The sequence below is a fragment of the Empidonax traillii genome, unplaced genomic scaffold (genome assembly GCF_003031625.1).
Source record: "Empidonax traillii isolate 1590-97213 ecotype Southwest subspecies unplaced genomic scaffold, ASM303162v1 scaffold331:size1191723, whole genome shotgun sequence".
Lineage (NCBI taxonomy): Eukaryota > Metazoa > Chordata > Aves > Passeriformes > Tyrannidae > Empidonax > Empidonax traillii.
In genome coordinates, this window is record NW_020955524.1 from 728781 (window position 1) to 747784 (window position 19004).

At 42.3% G+C, this 19004-nt stretch overlaps 1 protein-coding gene across 3 annotated transcripts in view; it reads right to left on the reverse strand.

The window, feature by feature from the left end:
* The window catches only part of FBXW7 (F-box and WD repeat domain containing 7), a 181866-nt gene that overhangs the window by 31676 nt on the left and 131186 nt on the right, over window positions 1-19004 (reverse strand). Inside the window, exon 1 of one of the 3 annotated variants that reach the window (XM_027891813.1) lies at window positions 1433-1606. The exons of the other annotated variants lie outside the window; for them this stretch is intronic. Within the exon in view, the coding sequence (XP_027747614.1) occupies window positions 1433-1591 (159 nt within the window). The 5' untranslated portion in view covers window positions 1592-1606. Of the gene's footprint in view, window positions 1-1432; window positions 1607-19004 lie in introns of those variants that run through there. 3 annotated transcript variants of the gene reach the window in all.

Consider the following 19004-nt stretch of genomic DNA (forward strand, 5'->3'; position numbering starts at 1 on the left):
ATACAGTTTAAAAGTTGTCATCTTTCTTACACAACTGATTTGATATTTTTTAATGTTATATTATAACACATTTAACCGTTTACTGTATCAGTCTACCTACTTGAAACAAAACACCCCAGACCTAACAGGATTCCTTAAAGCTTATGATCCACGTAATTTTGTTGTGATTTTGGTTTTTATACCTTTATGGCTTTACCTAAAAACAGTCACTGAAGATCTTGTGTTCTGCTTCATTAGCGATTACAAAGGAAAGCTAACTAAGGTTACTTAGTTTCATTTTTACAGTAAGAGTTACAATGCAACCAGAAGAGCTTGCCTTGTAGCTGTGTTTTCTTGCCCATGCCTCACATGGGACACTCCACAGCATTTCACCACACAAGTATTCAGCCAGAACCGCCCTGCATGCTGCCGAAACACCAATCTCACCCTCGCCGCTTCCCCATGCCCCAGGAGGCGCAGCCCCCGGTGCTTCCCCCAAGAAAACCAGTTGTAAGCATCACTGAAAAATAATGGATACCATCTTTTATCGTTGTGCTAGATGGGTGAGCCACCAAAATTACTGGAGGCATAAATAAGATGTCTGAGCACGAATGCCAGTATTTGATGATAGACTTTTCAGAAAGGATTTTTCTTGTTCAAGGAAATTTTTCATTTCCATCTCCCCTCTCTTGCGAGGTTATCATCATCGTATCCCTTTTCTGCTTCCAGAAGCACACGTTAAAAATAAAAAGTAGGAAGGCTGCAACAGAGTAATCAGCTCTGGTGATTTACTCTTTTGCGTTAGCAGAGAAAACAATATGCATTACGCTGCCTAATAATGATTTCACCTGTTTCTTTTGGTCGGGGATTTTTCAGGTATTTTAGGCAACTTTCACATGGGGTCTACCACACAGACTGACTTTCAGCATCTCAAAAGGTGCTAAGTAAATACACGGTCAAAAATGCCGTTTAACATATGAAGAAGATAAAACTTTCTCTACAGCAGAGTGGTCTAGTGACAAGATTCAGACACCAGCAAGGTCTCCGTGTAACCGAAAAACAGAAACCGTCGAGCAAACATCCCTCTAAAACATTTAATCTGTCGCTAGGAAAACACAACTCCTTCAGACAACATTCATTTATCGAAATAGCCGAGATCGCCGCATATTAAAAAATGATAATAATAAAAATAAATTAAAAAAAAAAATAAAAGAAGGGGCAGCGAACTGCATTCCGCATCACCGCCCGCCACCCAGCGCTGGCAGCGCTCCCCGGCAGCGCGCTGACTGCAGCTACGGCCGGGCGGCAGCCCCCGCCGCCGGCGCGTCCCCGCCCGCGCACCACCGCCCTCCGCGGACACCGCGGCCCCCGCCCGCCCCTCTCGCCTCGCCCCCCGCCCTCCGCGGCCCCGCACCCGGTGCGGGGCGGGGAGGGGGGGCGGGCGGCCACTCACTTTGTAGAAGATCATCTTGAGGGTGCCGTAGAAGCCCATGGTGTCGGCGCGCTTCCCCTTGCGCGGCGGCGGCGGCGCCCCGCGGGCCCGGCGGCCGGGCAGGCGCTGGCAGTACAGCCCCTTCTCCGGCAGGTAGGTCACCGCCTCCCGCGCCGACATGCTCGGGCACGGCGGGTGGCGGCGGCGCTGCTCGGCCCGGCTCCCCCCGGCCCTGCCCTGCCCTGCCTGCGCGCAGCCCGGCTCCCCCTGCCCGCCCTGCCCGCCGCCTGCCTCCGCCCGCCCCCCGCGCCCGCCCCGTCCCTCCCTCCCCGCCCGCCTCCGCAGCGGCGGCGCGGCACTGCGGGATGCGCGGCCGGGAGGGACCCGCGGGCCCCGCCGGCGGGAAACCGCCCCCACGCCGGGGAAAGGGCGAAAAAATTAAAAACCAAAACCAGCGTTGCGTAGGTTGGGGCTCTTTCCCCCTTTTCTCCCCCCCGCTCTTCCTCCGCACCGCCTCCGAGGCAGGGGCTGCCCCCCCAGCCCTCCCTCTGTTCCCCCAGTGCCACACGCTCCACGGTTTTCCAGGCGGGAGCAAAATAAGCTCGTTTCCACTAATTATAATTATACCGTCGCCCTCGGCGGGCCTGGCTGGACTCGTCTATGACTGCATTCCGTGGACAGACGCAAATTAGTCCTTCAAAAGTGCGGGTAATTTTAGAATAATTTGAAATGCACTACAGTTTTTGCCAGGGAAAAAGATGCTGAAATACCCTCTATTGGTTAAACAATAGAATAAACGGGGTTCGAAGATTTAGGAGTTGAAAGATCCGAATCCAAGAATTATGTAATATTCATTAAAATACTAATTCACAGCAGAGCCGCGGCGGAGCTGTCAAAGGCAGGAGCGGAGCCGGGGTTTCCCCAGCAGGGAGGCAGGCAGCCTTCCCCGCGCACCTGGAACAGCCTGGGCGCACAGACGCTCCCCTCTCCCGTACAACACAGCCCTTGGGCGGCACCAAGCCATCTTAGCTCGGGCTTCAAATCCTATGCAGGATTCTCACCTGTATTTCAGTGAAAACAAAAGGAAAGCCCTTGGTAATTAACTTGTTACAGAACGCTCCTTTTTTGGTCATTTCCTACTCTGTGCACATCAACAAATCTGTCCAATTCATCCTTACGGTTCGACTCAAGGGCATTGAAGTTCCTGACATATGGCTGGGCTCTCAGACAGACACCTGCAACCAGCGGAGCAGCTAGGCAGCTTGTTTTTTTAGTTTCCATACAGACAACTCTGCTGAGCTTCAGCAATGTTTCCTGTTTTTTTCCCTCCCTCCTGTAAAGTTTTCTGTCCAAGTTCAGAGCAGAGAATACCCTGAGCATGATCCTAAGTCCCAACGTTCCCCTATAATTTTCCCCTGGTGCAGTGAAACTGGAGATGCCCAGCAGCCCTCCAGACCAATGCACTGAAGCAGAAGCAAACATAGTTCCTGCTGACCTGAAGTGAAACCATCTTTTTATCACCCAAAGCAGTACAAAAAAAGGTTCTACCTTTATAGAACACACATCTAAAGGAGTGCTAAAGTACTTTCTGCAAAACCCATTAGCTTCCTCATTAGTACTTAAAAAACAAAACAAAACAAAACAAAAAAAAATGTATTACTACTTGGTAATAGCCAAGTGTGACAGCACACTCAGATAAGGCAAAATCACTATGCCCATGCACACAAGATCCTCCTACTACATGGTTTTATGTATCTCCCATCCAGCACTGAGTCCTCATAGTCGTTTTCATCTCCCAGTGAAAATGGTTCTGCCCATCAAATCCTGGTATTTATGCCATTATCCATTGAACTGCAGTGCTGTATATTTTATGAGAACAAAATGGTCCTGAGTTGACTTCGTACCTCAGATATGAACAGAGCTGTACATATCCCAGGAGACTATTACTGTCTTCCTTTACTGGCACATCACATGCAAAGGGAAAGGAAAAAAACCCCATAGGCTGCATATACACATTAAACAATCACAGGAAGCAAATTAATACCCAAATCATCAGACTAAGAAAGAATTTGAACATTGTCGCTGTGGGGACTTAGAAGTACTTTATATATGTGCATGCATAAAGCCCTGAGACACTTGCAGCTATCTCTGCCCCTTCTCCCCTCAGTGAGTGTACTCAATGCAGAGGGGGGATGGCTACTCTTCCTCCAGCATCACAGCAGGGGACTGGCAGGAAATCCTCAGGGATCAGCCTCTCCCTCAGCCCAAAAGCAAGTGTAATCTGACAGCACGGCTAGATTTATCTTTTGAACAAAATGTGCTTTGGAATTAAGCAGTCAATGAGTTGAATAATAATTAGAAATTACTATTTTCCTCTTTTTTTTGAGTACTACTATTGCAGATTACTTCTCTTTTGATAATGATTGGCAGATATTCTCTCATGGTAAAAACCCACTGACTTAACTGCTAATCTCCTCGCCACAGTCAGGACCCACGTAATAACCCCAACAATCATTTTCTAGCGGTAGAAAACTTAGTATGTCAGGTATTTATTCTGCACAGAAGGTTTGAGGTTTTTCCTAATTTTAGATACAGATATCACAGACAGATTTTGACATTTGAACAGTGACCATCTTCCATCTAGCAGTCTGCCTTTCTCAGAGCAAAAAACAAAAATTGCACATAGATATATGGCTCTGGCTCTCATTTAGTATTTTTCTCTATAGTGGTTCCATTTTTTATTCTCTCCAAATAAAGAAACATTCCCTCTACCTCAGATTAAGTTTGATGGTGTCTGGGTAGTAGCAACTTTACTCTAGTTGAGTGTCTGCTCTTGCCCCAAATGCCTAAAAACAGCCTGGGCTCTCTCTGGTTGATGGAGAGGAACATGCTCTACCAGAGGCTAAAGGCACTTACTATCAGACTACTAGTCTGAATTCCTGTCTAGAAAGGACTTTCTCTCTCTCCCTTGACTTTGAGAACCACCCTGTCCTCAGAAAAACTTAGTGGCATGAATACACCACACTCTCCCTTGTAATAAATTAATTAAGGCTTTGCATAAGTAGTGTGGAACTGCCCAACCCTGGAGACTGAGCCATGCTGCAGTTCACACAGCTTCACTCTGCACCTTTTGGGAAAATACAAGGGTGAAGGCATAAGACCCCAAACCTGTATATGCTTTTGAGAGCCTGACAGCAAGTGGCAAAGATGATGCATCCATTTACCTCTCTACAGGCATTTAAAAAAAATATTTACTGCAGTAACATAGTATGCTCTAAGAATACTTAATGGTATAAAGTACATGCTGATCACAGATTATGGTACATTGAAGAAGACTATAGTTTATAAAGCAATGTTAAGAAAAAAATCAAAAGTTGCCATGCTTTTTTTCCCTATTTGGTATATACTCAACTTCAAAGTTGGTCTTATTTTGTTTAAACTGGAGATAATTTTTCAAGTTCTTAAAACCACAAACAGCATACTATTCATGACATTTAGAAAAATGTCTACACCAAAATTACATAGTTTTCAGTGGACACAAGTCCAATCTTATTTCCCGTCAGTACTGCCAACTCTTAATTAAAAAAAATTCACAGCATCCAATTCTTTTCCTGTTGGCAACATTTCTAGCACCTTTACCAGTTTGTCATGTGGCATGCTGTAATTAAGACCGTCTATTACTTCTAATGAAAGACTAGAATGAATTACAGAAATCACCCACAGAGCTATATAATCCCCAGAAGAACGGAGATTACAGTGCAACAGACCAAAGAAACAACATTTTTTGTGGGTTTTTTTTTTTAGTTGGAGAAACATTTTTGAGTGGAGAGACCACAGGATGGTCTGGTTGTGGTAATGGCCAGTCAGCATTTTGGAAAAACACTAGTGTTTAAACCATGGAATGCAAAAACTGTAATTGGCATTTCACATACACATATGTGTGTTAGAAGCATAATGTGTGCAGGAGGAACTGTGGAGCAATATGGTTTGGTATCTCCATTAATATTGGTAAATGCATCATTCAAGACAGTGCCAGAAGGGATTCTGTGTACTCTGCAGATTTAGCAGACACTTAGCAGACTGACTCCTTTAGAAATACTTCAGAGGGATTTTTATGTGTTGTCTAATAGGATTGCCTTTTTTTTTTCTTCTATCCAGGAAACCAAACATCCTCATTGGGTGGGGCCAAATCCTTACCTGTGCAAAATTTACCCTGGACACAGCAAAGATGATCTGGGAAGAACGGTCATGCTCAGCTGTTTTTCCCTTTCTCATATTTGGACCCACTTAGGTTTTAAACACTCCCCTTCTGCTTGGTAATCTAGTTTGGGCAGCTGCAGCAGCCAGCACTTTGTCTTCTACATTCGACCTATTCATCCAACTACATACTTCATTTAATTTGCCAAATGCTCCCATTCAGGCAAGAATCTGGCCCCACAGAGAGGTACTTCTGCCATCTGCTTTAGACATTTAACTACAGCTTAGCTTAGCACACCTACATTTAAAAGCCTAAGTTTCCATTCAGTCAATGAGAAAGGCACATGCTGGAGTCCAACACGTGTAAGGTCTCAGAAAAGAAGAAAAAAATCCCATACGACATCAAGCATTAAACATGTTCCAAAATAATTTAGGGTGGGCTTTTCCTCTACAAAAAGGCACTGCTATTATTGTCAGATCTTTTTCTTTCTGAACTATTATGAAATAAGTGACCCACTGGGATCTTGGAAATCCCATGTTCTCATGGTTTCTCTCAGTTCAGTTTGGGCTACGCTAGCCTTAAGGGCGGGCTGCTGCTAATTTGAGATTTATTACATGCATCCTAGGTGCTGAGCTGGAACTTTTTATGTGTAAATTCCCAATCTGTGGGCATGGCGAGACAAAGTTTTAGGACACTGCCCAAGTAAAGAACACTGGAATACGTAACAAATTTCAAGGGTACAGTGTGCAATGCACCTTATCACACAGATGCAACCATCTGTTTGTGTAGAATATACCATTAGTATTGATGCAGCAGAACAGACTTGAAGAAATGAATTTAAGTGCACCAGTTTGTGACCAACAGCTGCTACATTCCAACTATGAGGTAAGAACAAGAGCAACTTGGCTCCCTAGAAGCAGTTTAGATAGAGGAATTTCTGCTCAATTTACTTATAATGCCCACAGCAGGCTTAGAAAGGTCCACTCCAGCATGTTTGCCTCAACACACTTACAAGAAGAAATTTATGCTTATGATCTTGTGTAGTTCAAGTGAAGTACAAGCAAACCTGGACATTGCAGTGTGCATGGATCAGTAGCTTACTGATAAATGACACATTTTTGTAGTATTGGTGAACTTAAGGTTTGGGATGAAGTAGTGTAAGCATCAGGAACTCTGTTATGGGAGGAAGGACACACAGAGGCACTACAGTAACTTGCATGAAGTCTTCCAAAGCTTACTTAAATGGAGTGGAGAATACATATTACAAAGTATGATAGGTAACACTGAACTGTTTACTAACTGTATAACGTTTCTTGGCAAAGCGTTTTGAAGACTGCTTTCAAAATGAAATTCCCCACACATGATTATCCTTGATTTCCATGCAAAGTAAGGTACTGTAGTCAAATAAAATTGTAAAAAGACTTTAGGTTTTGTTTCTGCAAGGAAGGAAACAGCATTGGTAGCAACTGAAAAATCATATTATTATTTATATATAAATCCTGATGTTATTAGAATAGTATGAACTTTGATTACAAATACCATTTTAAAGGTATATATCTGTAGCAGAGACTTCCCATAAACCACTGTCTTATAACATTTGCCTTTAAAAAATATTGACTTTTAAAGACATTGTGATAGAATTCAAAAGGTGTGCTAGTTAGTGGCTGCAAGAAATACCTTTGAAAAGGATTTAAACATGAAGTGTATATAACACACTTCAGCGCTGGATATTTATAATAAACTTCAATTTATATTTTAAGAGCAGGGAGATTTCACAGACAGGCTTAATGTAATACAGTATCACTGTGTCTCCAGCAGAGCAGAACTCCCCTCTGAAGGTCATACATCCTGTCCTCTTTGTTGGTTCCTTGTAGTTGGGCAAAGAACTTGCAACATATGCTTCAATGCTTAGGCTATTTTAAAGGAGTGCAGCCAAAGCTGTCATATGTCCATTTATGAAGGGAACAGTTCCACGAACTGTTTCTTCGTGGCAACATCAGCTTAAAGATGTCCCAGTCTCACCTGCTCATTCCTGCCCCAAAATGGGTCTTGCCCTTGTTTTTGCAGGAACAAACATTTGTAGAAATACTCTGTGAACCAGATTAATTAACTGATACAGGGTGAGGAGAGATGGTTTTAAGTTTCTACCCTTGGGGTTTTCTTTTTCCTTCTTTTTTGAACTAGTTTCTGGTTTAATTTTCCACCATGCCTTCATAAACAACTGAGCCAGCAGAAGCAAATGAGCAATTCACAGGCAGGGCATGGATTCCTTGAGCCAGCTACACCACTGAGAAAAAGGTATGAGGAACTGTGACCCGAGTGTCCCACACAGACAGCATAAGCCTATTATTTACACCTAGAGGCATCACTCTCTCGGCTGTAGTTTGATGTGCACTTAAGCCAGCACAGCCATTGGGAAGAAGAAAGAAAAGCAAAAAAGCAGTCCCTACACCTGTGAACCCGTGGTTACCTTTGGCCATTCATTTCTATGCTGGCATCACCTCCTCAGGTGTGCCACCAGAACCTTCACTGTATGGTTCTGTGGTCAACCATGGTGGCAACTGACCTCATGACTCATTTTTGCTGGGATGTTCTTCAGCCAAGTCAGATTCCCCATCTCCCCTCCTGCACAGCCACATATGTCTGTGCCAGCATAGCAAGAGGTACATCTTGCTCTCTCCTTTTTAACCTTCCCAAGCCCCTAGAAAAGCTACCTTGAACACTTGCCACACTACAGCCTTAGGTGAAAAGGCAAGGACCTTGGGGCTTTAGGCTTTGTGCTCCCAACCCAGAGGACTGTATTATTACCAGAGCAACTTATTTGCATTGGAAAATATACTTCAGTCTTTGACAAATGAAAATGGACACTCAAAGATTTACCATAAAACAAGCACAACAAGGGAACCACAGGCAGGGGGTATAATGTCAACCTTCCTTAAACATGTCATATTTATTTTAGGGATCTTGTCTCATTAGAAATGTATATTATTTCACTGGAAAAAAAGACCCAACAAACAAGCCCAAAACATTTTTCTTTCCAAAGCTTTTTCTTGTTAAAGAAAAAGATAAATGAAAAGAAAATATCAGTGGAGCTAGGCTTCACGTTGCTTTTAATTCCCTGTGACAGTAACCACATGCAAGTTTCTTACATAGAAACACTGCATGGTTTGTTTTAGAACTAGCAATATTATCATACAATAAACATTTTTCATAGTGCATATTCATAAGGAGCAGAGTTAAGGTTGATAATGCAACCTGCACTTTCACGTACTTGACTGCTTTCATGTAACAGGAACATGTTGAGTTGCTTTTTTGTATTTTGTTTCTACAGGGTATTGTTAGATTATTCATTTTTCAAAGGAAGAAGACGGTATTACATATAATGTATCTTGCAAAACATTCACTAATGGCAGCAGATCTTCATAAGAACTGTGTCTCCATTCATTGTGCTCCCATTAAAGTTAACTGTAATTTATTTATTGTATCATTAAACTTAGTATATTGTAAGATGAATTCTATTTATAGATGCAGTAATAGCTGTGCTAATCACTCAAGTTCACACTGAATTGGGCTGTGCTTCTGAGCCACAGCAGCATTGCTTCAGAGACCTTAGTACATTCCTAAATGTCCTGAAGAGACAACCTTGGATGCTACATACTGCACAAGCCCAAGTGGCCCCACAGAACAGCCCCTGCAACCTGCTGGCTCCTGTGCTTGCACTGTGGAGGAAGCTGGCACCGTGCACCCCATCCACATTTCTCCCTTGGCCCACTTTTCTCCTGGATATCCTTACACACCACTGAAGCCAAGGGCAGTGGCTGCCATGCCAGCAGCCAGATGCCACCTGGGCACAGGGTGTTCAGCTGGGACAATAAGAAGAGAACAGTCCCTGCCTGGGCTCTGTTTTTAATAATTTTATCTGGTATTCCTGTTATAGTAATTTCACAGAATTTGCATGTGACATAGTCCATAAAGTTAGAAAACCATGCACTAGACCGTTCTTAGGCACACAAAGCACAAGCCCTTCTTGCTGATCAACAGGTGACAGCCACAATAAAATAAAAAATTAAAAATTACCCTGATAGGGATCAGTTCCTTTTTTCAATATTTCAACCAAAAACCTGAGTTGGTTTTGTTTATATTGACGAGAATGTTTCCAAATTACAGAAGCCTACATTTCTGCCTTTGAACACCAATGCTCAAACTATTTTCACTCAGACAGAAGCATGTTGAGAAATCACCTTTGTACAGAAAAAGAAATGTCTGTTTGGACTTGGAAAGCTTTTAAAAAATGTCTGTCCTTTGCACTGAATACAAATAGAGTACTGCTACTACTGCCTGTTTACTGTTAAGTTTTCCTTTTTTTAAATTTGGAGATAGCTTAATTTCAGTTGTTAAGAGAAGTGCTTATTTATCTGGCATAACCTAAAAAATTTATTTACAAAACAGTTTCTGTTCCTCATTTGTGGTATGCGAGAAGGATAAGGGGTTAGTAGTGAGCCTTTAGGCTATGACAGAGGAATTTCTGGAATCATAGATTATACCAGAAGGATTTAAGAAGTACCTTAAGAAAAAACTATTAAAAATGTCAAATCTCTATTCCTACCTGTCTTAACTGAAGAGGGTATAAAAGTTGCAAAACCAAGCATTCAAAGGAATTTTAAATGACAGGAATAAGATGGTTTTACTCCTAAAGAGCTGCTTACCAAGACAGCCCTGTGTGTGGTACATACTAAATAAGACACATTCTCTAGAAAAAAAAACAGTGTCTCAGGTTGTAGTTTATGATATATCCTTACCCACTTGTGCACGTGCATCAAGTTTGCAAAGGCAAACTTTTGAGTGTTTTAGGCATGGCATCCTTGGCATCCATTTTATAACATCAAGGGAATTTACTCCATCATCTGGCTCCCTGTTTTGCATACCAGTGGCTTGAAACAGCCTGAGCCCCCATGGAATGCCCCACCACTGTGCGTAACCAGCGGTGAGGAATACAGCAGAATGCCACCCTTGGTGCAAAAGCACTAGAGGAAGATGGAACAGTAAGTTTCAGGACAGTCTGCTGATAACAGAAATACAGGACCCCTGAATCTCAGCTTTGGAGAAGAGCTTGTTCTGTTGAATATGGATGAATCTCCTGGGCTCTCCCCATCTTTTCTTCATTCTTGTTTCTCTGACCAGCCTCAAGGTCCTCCATACTCCTGCCCTCTGCTCCCTGTATCAATCTCCTGGACCAGTAATTCTCCAGTGGTTTCCTCCCTCCTGCCCTCTCCACAGCATCTGAGTCTAATAGGACTAATTGTCCCACCGTATTATCCTTTTCCTTTCCCATCCCTGACCACCATGTTTCCTTCCTCCCTGGAATTCAGGGAAAGGATTTTTCTATACAGTGTTGAAGCATGAACAAGGCAGGGGGTATCTGGATTGCAGGACACAGAGGCATGGAATCATATAAAGGCCTGGGTTGGAAAGAACCTTCAAGATCATCTAGTTCCAACACCCCTGCTACAGGCAAGGATGCTTCCCATAAGATCAGGTTGCTCTGGGCCCCATCCAACCTGACCTTGAACAATTTCAGGGATAGGGCATCCCCAACTTCTCCAGGCAACCTGTTCCAGTGCCTCCCTACCCTCTGAGTAAAGAATTTCTTAGTAACATCTAAACTAATTCTCTCTTCTTTCAGATAAAACTGTCCCCATTGTCCTGTGACTATCTGCCTGTATAGAAAGTCACTCTCCCTCTTTTTTATAAACTCCCTTTAGGAACTGAAAGGCCACAGAGAGGTCTCCCCAGAGCCTTCTCATCTCCAGGCTGAACACCCAGCTCACTCAGCCTGCCATCACAGAAGGTGCTTCGGCCCTCTGATCATCTTCATGGCCCTCCTCTGGACTTGCTCTAACAGGCCCACATCTTTCTTGTGTTAAGAACCTCAGACCTGAACACAGTACTGCAGTTGGAGTCTCACGAGGGCAGAGTAGAGGGGCAGAATCAACTCCTTCAATCCACTGGCCGCACTTTTTTTGATGCAGCCCCAGGTTGGTTTTCTGGACTGCAAACACACACTGTTGGCTCACATCCAGCTTTTGGTCCACCAAAACACCCATGTCCTTTTCCGCAGGGCTGCCCTCAGTGAGTTCTTCTCCCAGTCTGTACTCATGTCTGGGATTACCCTGACCCAGGTGCAACATCCTACACTTGGACTTGGTTGAACCTCATGAGGTTCTCGTGGGCAAACCTCTCAAGCTTATCCAGGTCCCTCTGGATGGTATCCTGTCCTGTTGTGTCAACTGAGTTTCCAGCTCTGGTTAGCTCCTTTGTACCTAAGGTCAGTTTCCCAGGAGATCTCATCCACTGATACTTTAAACAGCTTAAAATTCACTCCTCTGAAGTTCAGGGTTCTGACTTTGCTCTTTGCCAGGCCCATGTTCCTTGAGATCAGAAACTCAACCAGGGCATGGTCACTACAGCCTAGGCTGCCTCCAGTCTTAACCTCTCTAATGAGCAACTCTGCACTGGTGAACACCAGGTCCAATAATGCTTCTCCTTTGGTTGGTTTGTTCAATACCTCTACCAGGAAGTTATCTGAAGGATATATGGCTTTTTTTCACCCATTCCTGGCCACATCTGCAGAGCAGCGGGAAGCAGCCACTGGGGGGAAGATCCAGTTCTGCCTGTGTTGCCCTTGGCTACAGCATGCATGGTGAGTCCTAGGGAAGGGCAGGGGTCAGCCTGGGCAGCGTTCTGACCTGGTGGGACACAGACTCCTTGCAGCCCAGAATGTTTCTGGTACATGGAAATGGCCATTTTTCTACAACAAACACTCCGCCACACCAGGAAGTGGTGGCAGTGGTTATAAAAAGGAAAATTGCACATTATACCTGCTTGGTCTAGCTTCCTTTTCTCACCACATGCCTATGGTATAGCACAGAGAAGGGGATTTACTCCTTTTCCATGAACCCTCATGATTTATTGCCATGACAACTCTCCCCTCTCCAGAGGCCTGGGGAAGCCATGTGAGCTGGTTTCTCCTGAGTACATTCTTCCTGCAGTGGGGGATCGATGCCAAACCTTTGCACAGCAGAAAGGAATGCCAGGCATGCTGGGGTCACACCAGATGCTTTGAAGGTTTGCTAACCCACTGTCATTAACCTTATGCTGTGCAATTTCATGTTGAAAGGGGCTACAGGCAGAGCAAGCAGGCCAGCAAACCTGCCCCATCTAAACAAACTCTTCCCTGAACAGGTGTTTCCAGTCTAGAAACCATACAGCATGCTTGCCTGCCTCTAAAAGAAATATAGCACTGCATAATTTAGGGTAACTAGTCCCTTATCCAGACAAGAGGAATGAGAATTGCTGATTTTTTTTTTTTATACTGAATCTAGCTTTATTGAGGTAAGATGATGGATAGATGCCTATGTATTTGAGCCCAGCACAGCTTTTTATAACACAGATGTTTCATAGAATGTGAGGAGTATGAAATAAGGTGACACATTTCATAGTGTTTCAGAGGTATTTTTCAACAGGCTACCTGTATGAAACCTAAGAACTAAAGCATAAAAAAAGAAAATGACCATATCTGTCCACTCTTGTGTCTAAGCCTCTCTTGGGAAAGCATTTTGTTCAGTAAAAGCTTATGCTCCTTTTATCAAGTTATAATATTTATACTTGAATTAAAAAAACTACAAATCAACCCCCCCTGTTTCTACCCTCAAGGCAAAATGCATGCTGCAACCTTTACATAACCTCAGACATCACATATTTAACCATTTCTCCAAAACTTCTGTCAGCTTGCTGGTTCAGTGTGATGCAAATGATGTGCTCCCTAAACCAACCCATTCACTGTGGGTTAAATAGCAAGACAGCTATCTAAATTCCTGGGGTTTGAAACTTACAGTTTCTTTATTTATAGGCAGGATGGAGCAAATTAGAGATTTCAGAAATTTTTGGTTTGCTGTTCCATTCACTTGTAGCCGCAAAATTAGATGGTAACCATGGTTTTACAGTTTGTAACTTTATGGAGACTCAATATTTCACAAATCCAATTATTAAAGGAAACCTAGCCTATCTAATGTTACTGATTTATCAACGAAATTCTACAAAGCAAAATCACTAGGAATAGTCCAAGCCACCAATGTGGTTGGTTGTACAGGGAAGTATTTTAAACTTACAGAAATGTTTTAAAATTACAGAAAAAAATGCAAAATATTGAACACCATCATTTGAAATTAATACAAGAGAAGAGAGATTTAGGATGCTGTAATAAAGCATGTGTAAAAATATGTCCTAGTTCCTATGCCTTCTATTTTGCTGAAAGCAACTGCTAAAGCTTGTTATTAGCTATAGTATTGCTTAAGCGATGCCAGCTATGTTCTGACAAATCTCTAGGGATTTTTTTTGCCCCCTTTCCTTTTATTATCATATTCCATCTCTAATATTCAATCAGTGCCAAACTGGTTTATGTATGCCAATCTTTCTCACAGAAATGGAAAAAGAAATCCTGCTGCCTATGTCATAGGCCTGCTGATGTGACAGGCAGAGCCTGAATGGAAAAGGAAAGGGAAGCAGGAGGGAGGAGTATGAGAGCACCAGTCTGCAGTCTGGTATTTAGCAGAAGTCTCATTTTTTTGATCAGAAAGTTGGCAAAAAATCAAAGCGCACTCTACCATTAGTTAGGTTCCTTGTAATTTAACCTTCAACACGAGCTTCACACATCGTGTGGTCTCTTCCCTTTAGTCTAATTTCATATGCAGAACAAACTTGTCCCTTGAAAACTGGCCAGATCTGAATAATCCCCGTTTTACTACCTAACTCCAGCAAAACATGCTACAAGCCACTGACCATTTGCTTATGAACCTAAATTTAAATCTCTGTGCAGTTATTTAAACACAGCCCCAGTTGTTAGCTGAATTTCCCCTTTGGGACAAGACTGCAAAATGTTCACTTTTGTCCCTTGTAAAATCATAGACAATGTTTAGGAATATTTGATTAAAAAGAAAATTCTGAGAAGAACTCATTTGCTGCTTGTGTAAATATAGTTCCTCATTAAAATTTGATAACAACAGTCTTAATGGAATACTACAACCTCATTCATGCTTTTGAATAAAGTGATTTAAATTGGCATGAACACAGTTTAAATATACTTCTTCCCAGCTAACTGTCGACAGCTTTTTAACGGCCTGCAGGGACAGGTATGACTCATGCCTGTTCTTCAAAAACTTTTTTAAAATGCAGATTTTTTTCCCACTGGTCTATTGTGCTTTACAAGTAAACTTAAAGAGACTAAAATTAGAAGGCAGACCACTCTCACCAGAGGGATTAGAAACTGCTAGGGTAAGCTCATTCCAAAAGCTGAATTGATTGACCCGTACGAGGGACTCTGTGTTGGTTCCTACTAGATTTCTGGCAAACTTCATCCAAAGTCTCTCCAGGTTGAAAACTGTTTGAAATCTCCGTGTTTGGGAACAGCGTGTAGTTTCCGGATTCACACACAACACTGCACTGAGCAACCCTCATTCTCTGGTATGGAAGACTGAAAAATTGAAGGTGCTCACCCTAAGTAAGTCAGCATGAGAATGCTACCTGGTCACAAGTCATCTGGAAAAGGTTTGGATTTTTTTAAAACAACTGCAGCAACAGTGTGCCTTATGAAAAGTATGCTAATATTTACTGATCCTGATTAACACAAAGTTTGGTAGACAGCTAATTTAAAAAGGAATCCAACAGCCTCAAGACTGAGCAATCAACCTGCCAAAGAAAACACAGCAGAAGTTACTAACCTTTCCTGTAATTCAAGCATTTTAGGTAGTGCAGACTACTGGGTTAAAAGCTAAAACAGTAAGATACATTTCAACTTAAGATAGGGATGTCAGCCTCCTTATCAGTACAGTCCTTCAAAGAGCCTCTGAAATCCTCTTCCTTTTTAGACAGACAAGCCTCAAGTCTGTGGCAAGATGTGTGGGCTGCTCAGTCACGAAGAGCACACCAGGTACTCTAAGGGTAGTATCTTGTTAACCAGAAAACCTGAATACACTTTGTGCTTCTTTATGCAAAATACCTAGGGAAAAAATGGTAAGTACTTAATTCGCCATGTCACAGAGGAAAGTTAAATGTGACTCAGCAGATGTAGATAGCAAGAAGCAAGAACATTTACACTAACTGGGATTCATTTGCTTTCCCGTTCGTGATAGCTTGTTACATGACTATATTATGTGCATCTAGTTTAAGAATGATGTTTTCTGCTTTTACAGCAGGTAGACAGCTGGCTGTTTTGTGTGGCACTCTGAAAAGAGCTAGAGAAACGTGAGTAGTAAGCTGGGTTAGCTGTTCAGTACAACGTGCTAAATGCCAAACCTGGCATTGATCTAAAGCATGGGTCAACAGTTCCAAGACTCAGAAAATCCAAATCATTCCCAGTTTCCAGGGGACATCTATTACAATCTAAAAGGTATCTGTTTCAAAGAGTTGTGATACTAACACTGTTCTTGAAGCAGAGGCAGTGTACGCTGAGGTTAAAGAGATGGCTATAGCAAAATAAAGCTCATCTCAGAATTAAAAAAAAAGGTGAGAAAAACAATAGCAATGTGCCCTTCATCACCAGAAAGACTATACTTTATTGTTGCAATAGAAGTGGAACTCTTAACTTACAAATTTAGCAGATGCCCAGTGGGGGTACCAGCCTGAGAAGCTGGTGAATGCTGGGAGAACAACCAGCAGGCTGTACCCAATCCTCTCTGTCTTTTGGAAGGGTATTTTATATATGTGTAACTGGCATTTAGTATTCAGCTTGCTTTATATCTATCTAAATAAGCAAATAAGCAAGAAAAGTGTCTTCACCCTCTGAGGAGAATTTGTGCTCAAGGGTATGTCTCACATACAGAGATCCTGAGCAGTAGTTCACGTAATCTTTTCTCACTGCTGAGGTACCATCAGACTTACCACTTGATGAAACCGAATGGGTAACTGGTCTCCAAACAAGACCCCACCATGCAAGCAGCTGGCTGATGGTGTCAACAAGTTTTTTGAGGGTTGTTTGATACTAGTCAGACAAAGGCTGCCATTGTATCATCCAGCTTACACTCTGACAAAAGTTTGAGCAGTAATATCTAGATCTGAACAAATCCGGTCCTGCCCAGTGAAAACCTCAGCCTGAAAAAAATTATCAACTGATTTCTTCCAGACAACACAAGAATTTCAGGAATGCAAATTAATCACGTTAAGCCCCTGACAGGTTTTTCTAAACCTTCTACCAGTTTCTTCCATCTTTTCATTTCCCCAAAACAAAACCACAGTTCTCAGAAATATTCTGGAAGAACAGACAGCTAAGAAAAAATTTCCTAGTGCTCAGATGTTAAGCCTCCCTCCCTGCAGCATTAGAGTCTTCAAAATGCTTTTAAATGAAAGGGAAAAGAGGAGTAGCTTGCAGTAGTTTCCAAATAATGCAATTATACTGTCTTTTATCTGTATAGATGCCAGCATGGAATTGCATTATTCCTTTTGGGGCCCTTGGGAATGAGGTGAGAATATTATCTTGATCTGCATTAAACCAGTAACTGAATTGAGTATATTTGCTTCTTCATGTTAAGCTAATTTCAAGGAGTTCCTAATACATTTGTTAGCTCTTTTTGGGAGTGATCTCAAAGCTGGAAAGGAAGAGAACAGATAGCACAATGTGTATTATATGGGCTTGTCAAATAACATCAATATTCCTCATAGTAAGACTGCCCTTTCAAAGAAAGAACTACTTAGAGATATGGTAGAGACCCCAGATCAGTGGGACCAAATAGAGCGATGGGGCTGAGGGCTTAACTAACCTAGAGGTGAAACAGATTGAGAACTTGGCTAGGAATCAGAGATTTCTTCATATTGCCATTTCCACTTTTTGGTTATAAAGAAACTCTGGGGCAATGGCTGGGAACACCAAGTCTGCAAATGCACAATTTTCATATCAATGTCTCTATACAGAGAAGAGAGGATGACTTTAGACTACATCAGTAGAAAGCTGCAGTTGACAAAGAAATAAATCTTTTAGAAGAGGAGGATACTGTGATTTCACCAGTTCAAAGCCCATCTTCAAATCTACAGGAAGATGACCACTGGAAATCAAACATTTTTTACATCAAGAACAATTCTAGATCAGAGGTTTGTGTGCTCCAGAAACATTCCTCATGCCTACTGTTATCTCCTCCTAATGAAATGCCCACACCTCTCTACAGATTTCCTTCACTGTAAAACAACATACCTTTCATGAGCTTTTCTGAAACAAACTTGTCAAAACCAGCTCTCAACATGGCAAGCCATGGGCATATGCTCTTCTGGACATAGTTATACCAGAAGAAGTTACTCTTCCCTCCTTAACAGATTTCAGTCAGTGAGCTAAATTGGCTTATACAACTATATATAGCAGTAGATCTTTGGTCATAAATGCACATTTTTCCTCTTAAACAGGCTAAGATGTGATGACATGAGCAGCTTAAGTGGCAGATCTGAAACAGCGGAAGTCTGCTGGCAGGATGCACGACAAATACCTGCACGTAGCCCGAAGGGAGGCAGGTTATCCAGCCAACATTGCTGAGTTGGAAGATTACATGTTCACAGTACCAACTGGTCCGACTCACATAAGCCAAAATACATTGGATTCCCTATGGGTAGGATAAGTGATCTGAATTCACTGAAACCTATAGTACTGCAAGGATTTGAACTGAGATCTTATAAACCTGTATTACTGCTGCTTTAACCAATAAAACCTCCTGAATCTAATATCTGCAAAGGGTGACAAACCTGACTTTCAAGAGTGGCTTTCTTTGAGAAATTCTAGAAGGAAAATTACTTAATCCACCATCAAGACATCTGTCATAAAATTCTGTTGTGTTTTCTGTCTACTGTTGCAGTTACAGGACCACCCTCTCCTTTACTGGTAGTCCCATCTCATTCACACACACACAAAAAACCCTATTGTGAGATGGGGCATGGCAAGTCATCTGTTCCATAAATACTTTCAATAGATAGATGCGCAGACAGCACTGCTAAAACACATTTCATTTATTCAACTCAAAAGACAAGTTAGTTGAGTAAACAAGTCTTTGGTCTAATTTATCCTTTTTTTAAAGAAAAGACAGGTTCTTTCTAGTGCAGCTGCATGTGACTTTGTGCAACATCTTAGGCCTGTGAATGGAAAACTATAGTAACCTACACACAGGATAGATAAGGTCTGCTAAGAATTACATGTTAGTAAATAAACATGGGATCAGCTTGCAGACAGCAAATGACAGCTGGTTGCAGTGAACACTTGAATGCATGGTCCCTTGCTTATGAGACAGGTTAGAGAAGCAGTGAGAAAGAGCAGCACAAGGTTTAATACTACTTGCACATAAAGTATAAACTTCTCAGAGATCCCGG